Consider the following 19858-nt stretch of genomic DNA (forward strand, 5'->3'; position numbering starts at 1 on the left):
CTTCCCATTAAGGGCGCTCCTTTATGTTCAGCTCCATATAGTTCACAGACTATAATGATGCCTCAAACATAGGCAGCCATCCAAAAGCATTTGTGCCAGCCAAAGCTAGTCTGTCTTCAGTGTTTTCAGGAGGGTTCTTAGTACTGCAACTGTGACTCTTAGAAAAAGCAAACAAAAATCTTTGGAGTCTTCTAACAAACCATGTGTTGTTCCAGATAATTACAGTAGACCACATCACAATTTCATTTACATTTACACCAACTGTTTCAATAGCCTTGTTTGAGGTCTGTTCCTTCCCACTATCTCTCAAGCAAGGGTTTGCAAGCTGTGAGGTAGTCTTTCCTAGGGCAGCATGAGCCTCTTTATTCCTCCCCTTCACCATCAACTACTTCACTTTCCCCACCTTCCCCAGTCATACATGCAGGTTTGTTTGTTTGTTTTACTTTCTTGCCCAGAGCCAAGGACAAGAATGAGCTTGGTCAGGTGAAACCTCTCTTTGTTATGCCCTGAGTAATACTTGGGAAGCTTCAACAATTGCTTACTTTGCTTAGGGAACTTTCCTTTGGCATAAATTTGAGAAATGCCCCCAGATGCAACTAAAGTTCAATTAAACTTGGAATAACTTTACTAGAATATTCCTGATGCTCACTCCAAACACCACATATGGAGGAAATGTCTATGCCAACCCCAATTCTATGCCTTTAAGCAAAAGTTATTGTATTGTCACACTTGCCCTAGTTCTACTAACTTTATATGCAACAACTAGAACACTACGAAGTCTATGATGCAATACAGCTATGAATGGCCTGTACAAGTGTAAGGATATCTTGGGAACTGTATATTACACAGGACGCAAATGTTTTTGCACATGCATACATGCACAGAATCAAAGAATCATATGTCACAATTGCACTGCATCAGGAAATTTGTAGTCTGTGGATTTCAAAACTCATGATGCAGTGCGACTGTAGCCAAAGCATTCACATGCAAAAACATCTCAGCTCCTTTACAACATAGAAGGTATGGGAGAGCACAGAGAATAGCATCAGACAGGCCAAGCAGAAATGTATGACTCTTGAAAAAGTCAGCAAATTCCATGGCAGAATTCCACTTTTCTGCTCATTTCTAATTTGAAATACTGGAAAATTTTATCCCAAGCAATTCCTTCCCAATAGAATTATCATGATTTAAACTCTTACTACTACTTCTATTTAATACTTGTATATCAACAATATGGTAGGTTTTGTGTGTATGACCTATTACTGGCAAATAAAACATGACTATTCCAAAATGAAAACTGTAATGTGGGCTGGCCAAATGATTGCTTGGGATTGAAGGGGATCATTCCCCACCATCTCCAGCCTGTAACGTACACTTCTTATCAGAGGAAAGGCAAGAGAGGGTAATTGGAAGGGAAGGAAGATGCTTCAAGTCCCATCTTTTGAGCATCTCTAAATTAGGGTGTTTCTACCTAGCAGGCCAAAGCAGAGGAGGGAGAGGGAAAAAACCAGAAAAGAAAAAAATCCTTTTGGGGGGACTCAACCCAGAAGAGGTTTATAATACCAAATACTGTCTTTTGGAGCTTAAATGCTCTGTTCTCCAGCATGCCTGGATCTCATGTTTGGGTCACAAGAGGCAACACGCAAATTTCCCAGACAAGCATTCGATATAGAGTTTTGCTGTATTTCTAGCCTAAGGATTGCAATGAGGGGGGAGTGCATTACATGCAGCCTTATAAACAGCTAGAATACTCTGCTGGATAGTGCACGGCAGTGGTGGATTGGTGGTGCTGGTGGGAAAGTGGAAGATGTAGGGTGCAAAAAAGGAGCTCGGATGTGGAAGACAACAGCATAGGAGAGCCTGTTTTTACTATATGCCAGAATGTTCTAAGGTTATGAAACTTTGCAAGGTCGCATCTTTCCGCTCCTCCATTAATTTTTCTAGTGATGGCAAATGTAATTAGATGCTGCGATCAAAGGGCTGTTAGCTTTTGTGTTTTGAGGGTGCATCAACTGGCTCATCATAATGGAAAACCAACATTCAAAATTCTATTATTTGCCTCATATCCTGTAGTGCAGCTGGAGAAAAATCTGAACATTGCAATTTAAAAAATAAATAAATCTTGGTTCTGATATTATTTGCTCAAAATGACCTTGTGGAATTGGTAATGTGCCATCTAAGAGAAATCTAGAAACAGAGCCAGCTGCTTATGAACAGTGAACGCTGTACCTAACTGCAACATCTTTCCACTTGTGGCCTCATAAGCTTCAGAAATATGATCACTGAAGAATAATGCTGGCCCTCAACTATTCCCTGTTTAATGTCAGAAACACATTCTTTGAATTTTTTGTTGTTTGACTTGGTTTTCAAACGGAAGAATTCTCCCCCAAACAATGTTGACACTCTGTGAACAAAAATTATTACACTCAGAGGGCCTGTGGTTTTTAGAGAGTCACATACAACGACACATACAGAACTGAACTTGCTAGAGGCAATGTGGCTACACCACTGCTCAGGGCCAACACCATGCTTCAGTGGGCCTTGGCATATACTCTCCACACCCCTCCACCCTGCAGCGCTGACTGAACCTGCTATTCCTCTTCTCCACTTAGTCTGCTGGGCAGCAGCCACACTCCTACCATGACTGCCATCCTCCTCCTCTAGCCTGACTAACATACCTGACAGTGGCACTGTAATCACCTGAGTTGGACCCAGGTGGCCATATTTATGCCTCAGTATCACACACTGAATTGTGGGGCACAAAAAATGGCAGCCAGTCAGCTGCCACCCAGATGATTACACTGCATCAACCCAGAGGTGGTGGAAGTCTGCAGCAGCAGCACTACCAGGGGTGGGGGGCAGCAGGCAAGGCATCAGCACCGTGGGCCCTGACAGTTGCCCAACCATGTTGGGTGCTGACATCATGCCTGCCACTGCTGGTATCCACGACTATACATAGCCTAGAAAAAATATTTCAAATTCTTAGGTCCTAAAATAATATTTTGGGACACCAGGGCATGTCCCAAACCAATTAACCAAAACAAGAGCCTCCAATTATCACCAACACTATACGCCAACAGTGATACTTGTCTGATAGAATTCTCCTTCTCCTAACTTCTACTCTGGAACTGTGTACACTACCAATGGGGAAATGATGAAGGGAAAGAATACCAGCCCTCCCCTTTCTATTGATGGAATTTATAGACATCCCAAGTAACCCATGGACAGCACAGTAAACAAATCAGGTGGCAGGATTTACTTTTGGTTTAGTTTCCTTAAATAAGTCAACACCAGCTAAGGAACACTGCTAGAAATGAATCAGGATCTTTGTTCAAGCAAGAAAGTGCTAAAAAACACCACTGCTTCTAGTGAAGGTAAAAGGTTTATGAATGTTAACACAGTGATGTCAGTGGTGGCCAACTTGTTTGAGAAGTGTCCTCACCAGTCAAGATACAACCTGAGACAGTGTTACTATAGTATACACTATGGTGCATATGCCTTGATGTGATTTTGCTTTTAGGCTACTGAATTATGAAGCAGTGCAGTGCAGGAGAAGTGCAGGCCTTACTGTACTAGAGGAGGTTCTTCCTGCTTCTATCCAGACAAACCATTAACTACTGATGCCTGTGCCAGACACTTTGGCCATCCATACATTTATTGAGACCTTGAAAATAATGCTGCTCCTTTACAGCACAGTTAAAATAAACAGGGCTATTTTGAAATATAACATCTACACCTGAAATTGTGCTGTGTTTGCAAAATGAAACATAACAAGATTCTCTGTATTGTACAGTCTAGCTGCAAGAATTATATGGATTTCCCCAGAACCCCTCTTGTGTGAGCCCAGGAGATATTTGTAGTACAATGGGACTGTTTGCAGCGCCCACAGGCACCATCCTGAATATTCAATATGCCATGGGTTATGCAAGGGCATGACACAACAACCCACAGTGGGGGAGCTGAACATTCCGGATGGCGCCCACAGCATTTCGTCCGAACCCAGTCATCGTGCCTCCTCCTCCACTGCCGATACTACTGCATTGAACTGCTTAGAAGGACACTTTGTGTTACACAATTGGGCTTGATTGGCACATGTAGCAGAATGGGGAGGTAAGAAATCTGATTTGGTAGAGTAGACTTACCATTTCAGACTACAGGTAGGGGCAGCAGTTTTAAACGCTACCCTATGTAAAAAAATGTCTCCCTAAAACTGCACAGCAAGGAGAAGCTTCCTGTTTGCAGGGAGTTCTTTGTGTAAGGGAGACTGAAGTTGTACTGTCCATTCTTCTACCTAAGAACTCTACCACCTCTTTTCCATCTCATTCTGCTACATGTGCCAATCAAGCCCAATTGTGTAACACAAAGTGTCCTTCTAAGCAGTTCAATGCAATAGTATCGGCAGTGGAGGAGCCGCTGTCAAAGCCTTAGTTTGAACAAGTGGGTATAGTTTACTATTCAAGAACAGAGGAAGAATAGTTTGGCATATATGCATTTTAGTTATTTTTAAAAGAATCTTACTGTTATTTGACTGAGTCCGGCCAATCTCATGGTTAAAGTTGGTGACATAAAATACTTAAATGCAAGATCAAGACTCTCTTTATCAAAACACAAGGCAGTATCCAATGGCTCTTTAACTGTGCTCCACATTAAATCCGCCATGTTACGAGCTGCACTCTGTCTTAACTCCTGGTCCGACAGTTTACATAAATACCTAAACAAAAGGGAGGGAAAATACAAGAAAGTTCACATTACTAATTATTTCTTTATTTCTAGTTATATCCTGTCCTTCATTTAAAAAACAAAACACTCAGGGTAGGTAACAATATTAAAATAATACAATACAACACATCTTATAAAAACAGTAACAACCAGCAGAAAGAAACCAGTAAACGAAAGAGATCCACTCGTATTCATTAAATTATAATAAATGCCCAGGCAAATCTAATGCCAAAATGCCAGAAACATTGGCACCAGCATTCCAGAGTCAGGGCACCACCACAGAAAAGGCCTTATCTTGTCTCACCACCTGATGTACTTCCCCTAGTGGTGGGACAACAAGATGGGCCTCTCTCCCAGATCTACACAGAATAAGGGAAGTAGTCTTTGATTAAGTCAGAAGTAAGACCAGGTCTGTATGCGGCTTCTGGCAATAGTTTTGATTATTTTTAATTTACTTATCACATTTGTTTTCCATCTATCCTTGAAAATGCTCAGGATAGTATACCTGCGACTATCCCATTCTGTCCTCACAACTGCCCTGTTGAGTCATCCAAGGTCATCCAACAAGCTTCCTGGCTGGCTGCGAGTTTGAACCCAAATCTCCTCAGTCCACCAGACCATCCATTCACTCCACACTGGCTCTCAAATACCAGGTTCAAATAACGTCTAAATTCCAGATTCTAGACAAACCTTTCCTATTTCATGGCTTTGGGCAGGATATTATAAACCCATCAAGACTGCTGATGGGAGATTATGTTCAGGGGTTCTACAGCTTCCTGGTAGCACAGCAATTCAAAGAGGCTTTTGTGTTTTATTTGCTACTGCAGAGATTATAATTTCTTCACAATTTGGGTTTGCAGTACATTTTCTCTGAATCTTTTGCTTCTCTTGGAGCCAGGAGATTATTTTCCAATATTTAACATGCTTGAGACATGAACAGCCACTTTATCTGAACGTGTCTCTATAACATTGCTGCCCTGCACTGCTTATCAGTACTTGCCCACTGGTCTCCACTGCTGAAAAGTATGAACAAACACAATTATTTTTGTCTTAAATAGCAAGATACAGCATTCAGCAGCTGCCAACATTTTCCTAAGAACTATTAACAGGAAATAACTTGATTCACTGCATTGTTCGGCACTATATTTTAAAAAGCACCTGCAAAACCCTTTTTGTTTTTAGTACAAACATAAGACTGGAACTTTTTTTTAATGAAAGTACAGTACCATCACGGTACATGGCATAAAACAGGAGCACAGACACATAACATTAAGTACTACAGTCTGTGTAAAGCCATGATTAGAAACTAAGCACGAAACTCATATTAATGCCACTGATTCGATTCCTGTCATTCATCAAATCACTGCAGGCAATACTGTTTGGTTATCAGCCTTTGATGACTGTCACCTCAGAGACACCATCAGAACAATTTGAAATTGACAGCACATTTTGACAAAGAAACCCTAGGAATGGGAAGTATCTACAAAACATACCTGATAACATAGGTCCTAAATGGTATAATGTGTTGCATAACAGCAGGGATGTGCAGCCATATTCTGATCTATACAACAAATACAAACATTGAACAGTATAAATTGAAATGTCACTAAAACCATGAGTTTAAGAATCACAGAACCTTGCCTAGTGAAAAGGAGAAGATTTTCTCTTCCTAGAGCTTTTATACATTGTACACATGTGTTTGTGCGGAAGAGGACAATGCAATGACAGTTTGCGGGGATGCCATAGGCCAGAAGGATAGAAAATGAATTGTGTGAAGGGAAACAACACCTGCTTAAGTCGGCCTTCCCCAACCTGGTGCCCTCCAGATATGTTGGATTACAACTCCAATCATCCACAGTCACCATGGCTAGTCTTGCAGGCTAGGGATGGCATGAATTGTCATCCAACACATCTAGAGGGCACGAGGTGGGGGAAGGCTATACTAAGCGATAGGAAAGAAATATCCCTTCTCAAAAACTAATTCCTGATGCCTTTTCCCATTAACCCAAAGAAGAGAAGGCCAGTCAAGTGGAACAATGCCCTAGAATCTGACAAGAAAAATGTCATACTATACCACACAAAAAAAGAGAAACCTACAAAAACATAACCAACAACAAACTCGGCATTTATATAGTGTTTTTAATGTTCAAAGCATTTCATACACATTATTTCAAGGCAGAGCCTTGGCTTCTGCTGAACCACTTGCAAAGCAAGGGGAGGACATGATCTGAAGTTGATGGGAGCACGTTTAATGCTTCATCCTGCAGCCCTTTCACCCAGGTGCTCTTCCCTTAGCTGAGGTTCCAGATGTATGCTTGTCACATCATATGGAAAAGCAATTAAAGAGGGAGGCTTGCAGGGGAAACGCTGAAGAGGGGAAACACTGCTTCTCTGCTTTGAACCATGCCCTTCCCCAGCCCCTCTGCAGCCATTTCATGAAGATCCATGTCACTGCCAAACGTCTATCTCTGCACATGGTCCTTCCAACAACCACCACCCAAGATGGCCAAGTTTATTATTCCTCTTATGCAGATGGAGGTCTGAAGCACAGTGGCTTGCCAGGTCACCTAGTCAGCTCATGGATACTCAAGCTCTACTATACTATAGTCTTTCACTAGATTGCTCCTCTGCCTGAGGATGAAACGGGCCTTCCCACTTGGGAGAAACAAGTCCATTTACTTGACTTTGCATCATGCCCTTGAAGGACAGTGAACATATCTGCAAAGCCATCCACCCAGGAAAAGCCTAAGGAAATTTTTTCAATCACACTTGTTTGTTTTATCTTAATTCACTTCTAGAATCAGAAGAGACCATTCTCAAAAAAACAAGCAACACAATGAACCTGTAAAAGGAAACAGCCTCACACTTGCAAGTGTCAAAAAAATGTGCCAATGAAAACAACTGGAAACACCATCCGTGCCAATAATTCAGTAACAAGTTTTAATGAGCATCCTTCAGATGAAAGAGATAACTCGTTCTACAGTACCTGTGGTCATTTGCCACTGCATTAGTTTTCACAAATGCCAGAGGAACACAATACAGGAAACTTGCAGCCCAAGAATCTGATACTATGATGAAAAATAATTGGGTTTTCTTTATATTTCATGCTTGAGTTAAGTATGTTGATTGGTGGTTGTTTAGCAAAGTTAAATCAATATGAAAATCTTAAAATTTACTCTGAAATTATTTCACTTTTACTCAGTGGTTTTCCATTAGAAGTGCCTGAACCTAATTTATATTTACAAGTCCACTGCTTGTGTTACATCAGGACATGCCTTAAATTACTGTGCTTGGTGGAAAAGAAATACGTTATTGTGGTGCTCTTTATTGCAAATTACTTTGGAGCACAGGGACATGAAGAATTTTTTTATTTTTAGAGGGCAACAAAATTACTTGATGTTAACTTAGGGCAAATATTTTCCATTCAGTTTTTAAAGGACTGCTGTCACTAGCCTACAATTTTATTAGCCTATTTTGGACAGAAAGTGCAATTTGAGTGCATTTTTTAAAACTCCTGCTCATTCTGGAAGCATTTGAGAGAAAATGGGAAGTTGTGCCAAACAAACAAATTACACCTATAAAGATGCATATCCTGAAAGCAAGAATTCAAAAAATATGTTTGAAACATGATGGAAACTGGAACAAAGAAGATACTGCAAACAGCCAAGCCATGTTTCCCTTCATCTGGAGTTTTAGTCAATGGTTGCAATGGCAGACGAAAAAGCAGACCTATCCCCAATATTAAAAGGCAGAAATTTCATAACTACAAAGTGAAGTTCGTATTATTAGAACTGAGGATTACAGATTACCCAAGGCTACCCCTCGAGACTGTGGCTGTTGGGACTGGAACTCACATTAGCACAAGAAAGCCACTTGCCATGACAAGGCTTCAGGCTACACTTATTGTATCCATAATTAAAGAAACGAGAAACATGGACAGATACTTACATTAGAGACCACAGTGATAAATGCATGTGCTATGAGAAATGGCAACGTTTCAGGGGTTCCATATTCAAAACAGTCCTTCATGAGGGAAAGGCCATTTTTTCCACAAAATAAGCAAACATAGCGAAGCAAGTGCAATGGTACTTCTACATCCTATGGCAAAAGAACACATTTTTTAAAACACACATCCACACAGACCTTTTTTCCCATCCAAAATTGCGCTATCTTAATTATTCTTCCTATAGACTATTTTGAAAGGCTCTCTCTGTTTTCATTTACACAGGCATTTTAAGATCTGCATCAACTTCATTTTGAATTCTAGCCACAATTCAAAGTGTTGACTCTGACCTATACAGGTCTTGAAAATCTAAACTCAATTTACATATTGGTGCAATCTGCCTGAAGCTGCTTCGAAGACTGAGTTTCACATCAAATGTGTATCTTCAGACTTACACCCTTGGGTCATCAGGCTGTACCGCTTTGAAGGCCCAGCACAAGCTGAGCAGTCTGTATGATCACATACATTATTCATTATTAAAATCCTGTTCTGCCTTTTTTACCAACCTACTACAGGCCTGTGCAAGCTGAAGCGCATCAAGTTGAACACAATCCCCAAGGAATGCAAAGAAGCCCACCACAGAGTAGATCCTATCTGCAATGGAACACTGGGACTGTGCCTGCCCACCTCCAACCCACCTGAGATCCACACACTAAATGCCATGGTTGACACTGTGTACATTGGCAAACATAACCCCAATCCTCCATTGTACAGAGGCTCTCTACAAGTTCGTATAGGACTCACGAGTTTAATTAACTTTCTGGTTTTGCTGCATGCCTTGAACTGCAAAAACAAGACTGCCCAGCATCTGGCAGGCACACAACACACGGCTGATGATGTGCATCTAGTTTGGTGGTCGCAAGGTATGGAGGCCTGTGATTCCAATATGGGATACTTCTGTACTAGATTGTGCCTGCCTGCTCAGGAATGCATGGGAGAGGACTGTAGTTTAATATCAACAGAGCTGGACTGGGAAGTGTGAAAAGCCACCATTCATATTGTTATAAGGTGGCTACCAGGAAAAGGGCATTTTCTGCTGTGGCATCCCAGTTGTGGAACAAACTCCCTAGAGAGGTTCACCTGGCGCCAACATTGTACTCTTTCCGGCACCTGGTGAAGACCTATTTTATTTTCCCAGGCATTTTTAGCATTTTAGCATTCTCGTTTTTTAGCTCTGCTGTCTTAACTCTGCTAATGCGTTTTAAATATCTGCACTGCTGCTAGGTTTTACTCTGGCTGTATTTTTATTCTATAGTTTTAATCTATATTTTATATTGTGTTTTCTGTTGTATTTTTTGTTTTTAATTTTGTGAACCACCTGGAGCTTCAACTATTGGATGGTATAAAACTGAATGAATGAATAAATGAATGAATAAAGGCTACCTCTATATCCTGTTGGAATGGCCAGAATTAAAGGAGAATGGTTAAATATTTTTATTTGTACCCAAAGTCTAAAGAGCAAGGGCAGATACAGAGGTGTTTGCAACATGAGATACAGAGGTGTTTGCCTATGACAATGGAACTCCCTTCCTCAGAACACTCAAAGACCACTGTAAGATTTCTAACTGCGCTGATCTTTGATGTCCAGGGTTAAAGTGGTAGGAAGATCCCAAGTGCAGGGCAAGGAAAAGCCAGATACAAATAATGTAATTTACTCAGACAGAACATTAATATGATAGCTCAGTCGTAGGACAGATGTTTTGGATGCAGAAGGCCCCAGGTTTAATCCCTGACATCTTCAGGTAGGACTAGGAAAATACGCCTGCCTGAAACCCTAGAGGGCCACTGTCAGTCAGTGTAGACAATACTGAGATAGATGGACCAATGATCTGACTCAATATAAGGCAGTGCCCTATGTTTGATGATCTGGCATATTATAAGGCAGCTTTTTTTATAGTGTATTTCGGGCCACCACAAACCCAGGTTCACTGGCTACATTTAATGAGCTAGAACTTATTAAAGTTATATGCATCATATGTACAGAAACCAAGAAAACTTACATTCATATCACAGAATGCCCCTAATATATTGCTTTCTTGTGCAGAAATATCCTGTTCAAAAAACAAACAAACATACTATTATTTAGGGTATGAATGCAACTAATACCTAAGAAAAAGATCAACACCCTCTGCATATATTTTAAAAACGTAGCTGTGAAATTCTTAGCTGTGATCATGAGCTTCCAACAGTGTACATGTTTGCTCTAAAGCTACTGAATTCTGCAATTTTAAAAAGCACGCACTTGCATATATACAAGACATCAGTAAAAAAAAATAAGATACTACTGCTTTATTTTATTACTTTCTCCTACAGCAAACTCTATATATCCTTGGGTGTCAAGAAATGTAATGTTTGAATTTTCCTGGTATATAGTACACTATTTCAATCCAATGAATCTCCTCCATGTGATTCGAGAGGTGGAAACTGTGGTGAGCTTTAGATGCCTCTTGAAGACATATGTTTACTCAGGCTTTCCCTGACCTGTAATTACACCACTCTGTTCTACTGTTCTTCGTTTAACTCTTTAAACGCATTTCTAATTTTACCTTGCTTTTACCTTGTTTTTATATTGTATTGTAAGTATGTTTTATGTTAACCACTTAGAGATCTTAGGATATCAAGCAGTATATATGTAGTTCAAATAAATAAATAAATACATTCACCATAAGAGTTCTAGTTAACACTGTGAGGAGCACATACATCCTTTTGCACACTGGAGCTAGGACCCAAGCCCATCCCAGACATAGCGCATCTGTGCCATACAAGGACAACTGTGCTTCTCAGGTAGGAGTGAGATAATCTACCAGCTTTATTACATTGCACTGCATGGGCCTTGCTGAGCAAACTGTACACTTACTACATCAATGAGTGTACATTCTGGTAACTATGAAAAAGAGGGAAAGTTACGTTGCCTTTGCCATCTGGTTTCTGTCCTGCTTTTCTGAAACAATATTTGTTTTGGCTTCAGCAGGACTTTCTGGCTGTGCTACTCAGATGTAAGCCAAAGGCTGCATTCAGCTGTCACACTTAACTATGGTTTAGCAAGACGTGGGTGAGGCTGGTCTCTCCCCCAGGCTCATGCGCCCCTCCCCTTTTGATTAACTACACCTTGCTGCATTGTACAAATCCAGTAAAATATAATTAATCTTAACTATGGTTATTTCAAACAAGACAACTTTAGACCATGGATTATGAGCCTGGCTTGTTTTAACTAACCATAGTTAAAATTAACCACAGTTCCATTTTTGTACAACACAACAAGCTGTGGTTAATCAAAAGCAGAACATTCTGACGTCCACCTCATGGCAACACAGGAGAGGAGAGGGGGGAGCATATGGGGGGGGGGCGTGATAGATTTGTTCATGCCTTGCTAAACTGTGATTTAACATGATGTCTGATTACAGCCAATATATTGGATCAGGCCATAAACATCATGAAGCAAGGCAGCAGAATAAAAACCTAGCTACCTCCTTGAAGACGGCATCAAAGGATTTTCAAAATGTTTAATTTATTTATTTATTAATTAAATGTATTAATCGCCCATCTGGCTGGTCACCCCAATTCTGACAAAGTAGCGAAATACCAGAAACTAGGAAGTCTGACAACGAACCAAGTAATGGTTTTAGCCTCTGCAAATTAAAACAGCCAGCTTCACCAGCAACCAGTTTTATGCAGTCCTAATCTGAATTTGGCATTAACTACTGAATTGTTTCTAATTACTTGGCAGCCACCTTGGAGCTTGTACCAAGAGCCTTGCATGTCGAGCACAATTTCCCTACTCCTGGAACCACCTTCTGGCCCTAGGAATCAGGTGATCCCAGACAGCCTATCCCAGCCCCAGATTAATCATCCTAAATTAACCTCTACAATAAAGATTTCTGTAATATTCACAATTATTACACTTCAACAGTAAAAGCCGAAAGCTGGTCTAGATTTTACTTTTCCCAAAAGGATCAGCATCCCTTTAGTGTGTTTGTCATCTATCGTGAAAAAGAACTCAATATATGTTTGGGCCACCACACAGTGGCTGCCACTGATGTGACTTTGGAACAGAGAAACCGACTGCATGATGGCCTCACATTTCATTAACTTGTTGATCACTGACGCAGTTTGCATGCCATGGTGGCAACTCCTGGGTTAATTAACAACAAACCACGGTTAACTGCAGAGTTGTTCCACCCCTAAACAACCCAGTGGTCTGGGTTCACATGTCAGACTCACAACTTCTGACTGGGGCAATTGGAGGTTGCTTATAGAAAGTGGAAGTGGCTCACACACAACATGCGTCCTCCCAAATAGTGGATTAAGTAACCCACGATTTGCTGCCATGATGTGTGAAGCGGGTGACTCTCGCTTCGTAATCTACCATCAGAACTGTGCTGAAAAATGTTAATATTCTCCAACCATCCATCATGTTCACAAAATTAAGTTACTGTGTATGTAAGTAATAATATATAGCCTAATGGTAGCCCTTCAGCTCATGTTATGTTTCTACTGTGGACCTTGTTGCAGTTTTCTGGTTAGGGTGCACCGCAGAAAAGGAAGTCCCAGACACTGAAATACACGTCACATGAAGGTTATTCAACTTAATGTGAATATTTATTGCCAAATTTAATAGCATTCCAGAATCAAAACTTGTGTTTACTTTCATTTCTCAAAATATTAAAAAAAAATACATTTGTCGATTAGGATAACATGTACCTCTATTGTGGGATGTGTATTATGCTTGTAAGCAGTATAGAGAGGAAACTGGATCTGAAAGATTTTTGCTACACAAAGCAGAAGTTTTTCCTTCTCCTCAGTGCTCCATATGCTAAAGGCATCAGTGCCCTTTGTGGATTCTTCCTCTGTCAGGATACAAGTTCTTCCCGAGTCTAACTTTTTCTCTATAGATTTGTGTCTTTCCCCATTTTCTTCTTCTCCATGAGATTCTTTTTCTACATTCAGTGGCTCATCAGATGGATTATTCTCATCTTGCCATGCTGAGTCTAGGTTAATAGTGCAATGTTTACACAGCTGGTCCCGAAGAGCTTGAACTTGGGCAATCACTAAATTTATAAGTGCGCACACAACTTGGTTGAAGATCTCCAAATGCTTATACTCCTTGAAGCAGCACAGACATTGCCTGTTGAAAAGGTATTTTAAAAAGTAAATCACAATAAAAAATTATTTTCTTAAAAATGCACAAATTTACACAGTATTTATGCCTGCAAGACTTCGAGTGCAATCCTATGCATGTATACCCATAAGAAAGCCCCTCTGAGTTGGATGAATCTTCCTCGCAGGTAAGTGTGTTGCAGCATTAATGTTCTACCTATGGTAGTACTCCAGGGCAGATTTTTTAGAATTCCATTTCAATAAACATAATTGGTATAGCTTGTCGAATTCTGAGTTGTGTTCTGTGAACCTAGCCATGCTAACAAACCATGGTTTGTTAACCGCAAACAACCCAGAAAGAGAACTCATTATTTGTTGGGTTGTGAACCCTGAGTTGTTTAAACCATGGGTTGTTGTGATGTGTGAACCCAGAAATGTGCGTTGCTCCATTGGTTGTTTTGCTCAGTTAAAGAGACGGTGGGCAAGAGCTAGTACGACAACGCTGCAAAGGCATTTTGGATACAGGGAGGGAGAGAGCAAAGGAGAAGGCAAACGAACAACCCAGGCATTGAGGAAAATAAACCATGGTTTGTTCAATCATTTGTTGCCCTACCCAGACAAACCCTGAGTAGCGCAACAAACCATGGGTCCCCCAACCCCTCCAGAGCAGAAACTGCCGAGGAGCTTGAGGCTGCAGTAGGGAGAGAGAATCAATGTTGCAAAAGAATGCCATTCCCTAGGCACACAGACAAATTGGATACAACGAATCATTTTTTTAAAAATGCTATTACCAACTTTCCCAAAGCGCTTCACACACAATGTTGGAGAAGGTCAGAAACAGAAAAGACATTTGTGCTGTTTCTGACTTTCTCCAGTGCCTAGCATGAAGTGAGAGACTAACTCCACTCCTCCCCTGAGTAGTCAGCATATGCCAGAGGACTCTGAGAGGGTGGGGTTCATCTCTTGCACCTGACACAAAGTTATCTGTGATGCACAGGGAATTTGGGAGAGGGGGAAAAATCACTTTGTGGTAGATATCTAGGAGACAGGCAGACAGCAGCATTGCATTTATGGTTGCTATTGGCAACCATCTTTGTGCATCTCAGTAGATAACTGCATTCTCTACTAAAAGCATACAGGTAGATTTTGTCTTTAAAACATACTAATGGGAAAGTGAATGGTGGCAAACATTTCAGAAATTCACAGTGAAGTTGAACCGACCACTTGAGCTTTACAGCTATTGGTGATTAATTCCAGAGGATAATCCATTTCTTTCAAGACGCACAAGAGCGATGGCAACATTGCTCCTGTTCAACTAAAAGGACCTAACCCGGCCAACCTTGTAGTATACATCATGAAAGAGTTTATTAGCAAAGTGAGCCCAGCTCGGCCAGCACAGCAAATCTCACATACCAAGAGATTTATTAGACACCAGTGAATAGAAACATCTGCTTCTTTTATACAAGCAGAGTGTTCCACAAATCCAGAGGTCACTGTGTAGTCAGAATGCAAGAGTTTTTCCACCAATCACAATCCTTTCCCAGAAACACTTTGTGTTGAAAAGACTGCTATTTACCAAAACACAGAGTAAGTCGTTTCTTTTTTGCTTTGCTTTTCAAACATAGCACACTGCATACAGTCATTACAAACACGTTTCATCATTCGAAACTGAAACCTTCCTAGCTGTGATAAGCTGGTTTTCCCCTTTGACAATTCCAGGAAAACTATTTTTCAAATTGAGAAGACTAATAATGAACCTTATTATAGGTAAAAATCTTGGCCTCTTGCCTACGTTTCTATATAAAAGAAGCCTTCTTTTTTTTTGAATGGCAAAATCAGACATTCCCATTCCCCAATTTAGCTAGAACCTGTATACTCTTCTACCATACTGTCTTAAATAGCAGAGTTAGCCAGAAAGGGAATAAATTATCTTCATGCCACAATCTTTACTATACTTAATACTACATATTTTACCAAACAAGGTACGCATACATGGTCATGCACCTACACACAGAGATACATAATAAATTGTAAGGACTTTAAAAACTAAACTTACCTTTGCGTCCAAGAATTGATATAAGCAAAAACCTTGAGCGCATGTTCCTTTCTGAGCTGCAGTCCATCCCCACCTTCAATGTCAGATACTAAAGAAAAACAAGTGAATTGTCAGTGCCATCAAGAACATTTGAAACGTCTTTTAAACTCTCCACAAACAGTAAATTAAGATAAATATTGTCTAAATGCTTCAGAGATGAACCATGAAACAAGGAAATAATTAGGGTTAGCTTATTATAAAGTCAAGTGAGTTTTAAAAATATGTTAGAGTATTTATTTAACAATCTGAACAAAGTTATTTAGAACCCTCAAATATACTGATAATAGCACAGGAATTTAACAAAGAACCTAGCTGATCGTAAAGCACGGTATCAGAGGAAGTTCAGTTTGGGGAGTGTAAAGTTATGGTAGAGGTTTTACTGATGTGCCTCATGGAAAACTGACACCTAAGAAGCACTGGAAACTGCTTAAGAAATATCTCCTCTGTATATAGAGCTGTGCTCAAAACTGCAAGCAGCATCAAGTTGGAACTAGCAGATAAGCAGTAATGGCTGCATTTGCACATCACAGCAAGCCATGAATCCTGGCTTATTAAATCAGTATGTGCACAAGCAGCGTGCTCATGCACACAGCCTGTTCCCTCCTGCTTTGCTCCTCCCTTCACACAAGCATATAAGCAAACCATGAGGCCACAGTTAAACATAGTTTCCCATTATGACCGAACCCAAGAGTATGGCTAATTGCTCCCAAACAAGCCAGGATTGGGAGCCAGCTTTACACAAGGATTTGAAGTTGTGAATACCAGCTGGTCATAGTCCCAGGTTCAGGCATAACAGGACACCATGCTTAATTGCAGCTTCCTGGTTTGTTTACCTGTTTGCACAAAGCAGGAACAAATGGGCTGTGTGCACTAGTATCCTGTTCATGCATATCATGGTTTAATTCATGATGTGTGAATGCAGCCACTGGGTCAACAGTGAAGTAAGAGCAGACTAAAACAGAAGCAAATATGAAGAGTGACTGGATCACTGTACAGTGAAAGGATCCTAGAAAACAGCAGGAACACTTTGACTCTGGATTAAGGCGCAGCCTTCTGAATCACTTTTGGGCCTGATTTACAACACCACAACAAGAATATGGTAGCGTTTGGACGTCACTTGAAGCCATGGTGGCTTAATTAGCTACTCACAGTAGCTTATTTTTGAAATAGTTCATGATGCTCCTCCACATGACAGGGCTAAGCTACTGTGTGTAAACTGAGTCATCCCCTGGCCCCTGTCCTGCTGCAGTCCTCCCACCTGAGCAGTGGCTCTGATTGACAACATCACAGCAGCCTGTTTTAACCTTCCACATTATCCCAATGAGAGGTGAGAGGTGTGGGGTGAAGTACAGGAGCTTAATTCAGCACTTCTAGCATCACCCCGACAAGGGGGTAGTGGCTCTAAAGCGCTGGAAGTTTGTAGGATCAGGACCAAACTTCATACACAGCCTCCCCTAGTTGGGAGGCACCCAATGCACCATCAAAACCCTGTGGAATTATCCCAGGGGAAGTAAAATCCCAAGTGCAACAAAAAGGGGGTGGCACAAATAAACCTTGGGGTTTGCCGGATCGGGACAAAGCCCTCAATTGTGCATTTCCCCCCACAGCCATTGCGGGCATAGACGGCTTTGCTGTCAAAAGCGACGACAATGAAGTGGAGTTGTGCATCACACACACAGCTGGCAGAGCCACTTCTAAAGCACAATTGCACATCCCCACCCCCCAAAAGCCATTGTACTTCTTCAAGGAAAAGTGACCAGGGAAGGAAAAAGGGGGTGGGAGCTACAACTCCCTGACAGTTTGCTGGAAAGGGGCAAAATTGCACAGGTGGGGTGCCCTCATGGGGAGCCTTCAGATGCTGTCGTGGATAATTGCAGAACTGCACTACCTCATGGAAAACTGAGCAGTTCTTCTCCTATTCCCCCCACCCCAATTTCCCAAGCTGCAGAGTTTCAAAGTAGTGAACAAGGAAGGCTGTCATTGTGTAACTTTGCTGTAGCGGGATAGCACGAGGCTGTCATTGTACTCAGGGAAAGCTGTCATTTTGTAACTGGGAAAAGCATGGTATGAGGGAAGGTTGCACTTGTTTGGCTGTGGTTGTCCCTCCGCTGCTTGTCAGATCTCGGAAAAAGGGCTCTGCAGGCTGGAGCAGAGCAGTCGCAGCAGTTCTGGCTACTCTTCCAGCTGACTCTGTCGGTGAGCAGAATAAGCCACGGTGCATGCCAGACAACAATAAATAACCCTTACTGCAGACTGTGGGTTATCAGAATGGCTTATTTCAGCCAAATAAGCCATTGTGGATTAAATAATTATTGACAGATGACACGATAACCCACAATGGGTTAAGTAAGCCACCCATGGCTTATTTAACCCATTGTGGGTTATCATGTCATCCAAACCCAGCCTATGTGTACCCTAGCGGCCTCCTGATTACAATTATTATGAACAAAGCTGATCAAGATAGAACTTAAAATGAGAAAACCAGAAAGGGGGAATTATTTACTGTAAAGGGTAAGCCTTTCCAAAACTGGTGCCCTCCAGATGTTTTGGACTTCAACTCTCATCACCCCCAGCCAGTATAGCTGATGGTCAGGAATGCTGGGAGTTGTAGTCCAAAACATTTGCCAGGTGACATGTTCCTCTCCACTCTTATACGACTTTCAAAAATATGCTACCACACCCAAATACCAGCCTGAACAAAGTAATTTTCACCTGTCTAAAAAAGCTCATACTGGTTGAGTTTAGACAGGGAGAGAATTTCACAACCAACATTCACTGACCAAGAACATTTTGCTTGGAGTTCTGGCACCATCTCCTGGTAAGATGAGTCTAGCTGAAAGGCCTTACCACTGGATCACAACACGTGAGATGCTTTAGAAAAGAAAGTAAACTGGGCCTAGGTCACTGAAGGCTTTATTATAAATAAGTAGACCTACAAATGTGCCTGGAGGTCACTGCATTGGATAGTGATGTCCATTTTCTGGGGGGGAAATGAACTGAAACATTTTCCAGGATTTTTTCTGCGAAACTTTCCTATGCAAATTAGGCTAACCTGCTAAAGTTTTCTGATGCCCTAGACAGTTATTGAATTTAGCACATTTATCTTACACGTATTTAGTAAACAAAACTAAAAGAAGTACCCCATGTTAATTTTTTGTCCCAACGCACCACAAGTATTTGACCTGAAATATTTGAGGGGAAAATTAAATATGATTTAAATGTTATATTATGTATTATATTATTTTTACTGGAATACGTGTAAAAATTTGGTGACAATAGCATGTATTTCCTTAACATTGTTTAAATTTAAGGGGAAAAGGTACTGAAAACAGTGGACACACTAATCGATTTTAGCAATCCAAAGAACTGTGCACAACCACTCACCTATTTCAACAGAGTTCAGCTGCTTCCACTGAAGTTGCTGCAGGACCCTCTGTTTCACTGTCCCTACCTGTTCTATTCCACACTGAGACATATATGTATTTCAATGACATATGTGTATTCTCTCACATACTTGCTAGGGATAATCACCTGAAGACATTAATTACAACTTTGAAACAGCCTAATTCATTGTTACTAATGAACTTATGAAATGGAAAAATTTCCATGGAAAAATAAAGCACTGGAAAATGTTCTTTGGAAATGTTTTGCCCCACATAACTGACATTTGAACAATACAGTCCTGGTTCGCACAACACAACATCCCATTAAAGGTTAATTTACCCTCAATGAGCTGTGGCGCATACTGGCTGCCATGATGAATATAAAACTCATTGTTGCATCATGTGAACCTGACCAACGGGGGTTATTTGAAGTTTAACCTACACTCACATAACCTACAGTCTGTGTAGGGTTATGCGAGGGTTCTTTAACTCTCAAATAATCCCCGCTGGCCAGGTTTGCACGACACAACAACCCCTAATCCGGGGTTACATATTAGTAAT

General features: G+C 40.9%; 1 protein-coding gene across 3 annotated transcripts in view; it reads right to left on the bottom strand.

The window, feature by feature from the left end:
* USP34 (ubiquitin specific peptidase 34) overlaps nt 1-19858 on the bottom strand; it is a 128065-nt gene that overhangs the window by 86269 nt on the left and 21938 nt on the right. For all 3 annotated transcript variants that reach the window (XM_084829327.1, XM_084829326.1, XM_084829325.1), the window contains exons 2-7: nt 15876-15963; nt 13424-13847; nt 10723-10773; nt 8668-8817; nt 6213-6280; nt 4519-4711 (exon numbers count right to left, since the gene is read on the bottom strand). In XM_084829327.1, the coding sequence (XP_084685453.1) occupies nt 4519-4711; nt 6213-6280; nt 8668-8817; nt 10723-10773; nt 13424-13847; nt 15876-15963 (974 nt within the window). The remainder of the gene's footprint in view (nt 1-4518; nt 4712-6212; nt 6281-8667; nt 8818-10722; nt 10774-13423; nt 13848-15875; nt 15964-19858) is intronic.

The sequence above is a fragment of the Heloderma suspectum genome, chromosome 1, assembly GCF_057233095.1.
Source record: "Heloderma suspectum isolate Gila_16-S chromosome 1, 16-S_ref, whole genome shotgun sequence".
Lineage (NCBI taxonomy): Eukaryota > Metazoa > Chordata > Lepidosauria > Squamata > Helodermatidae > Heloderma > Heloderma suspectum.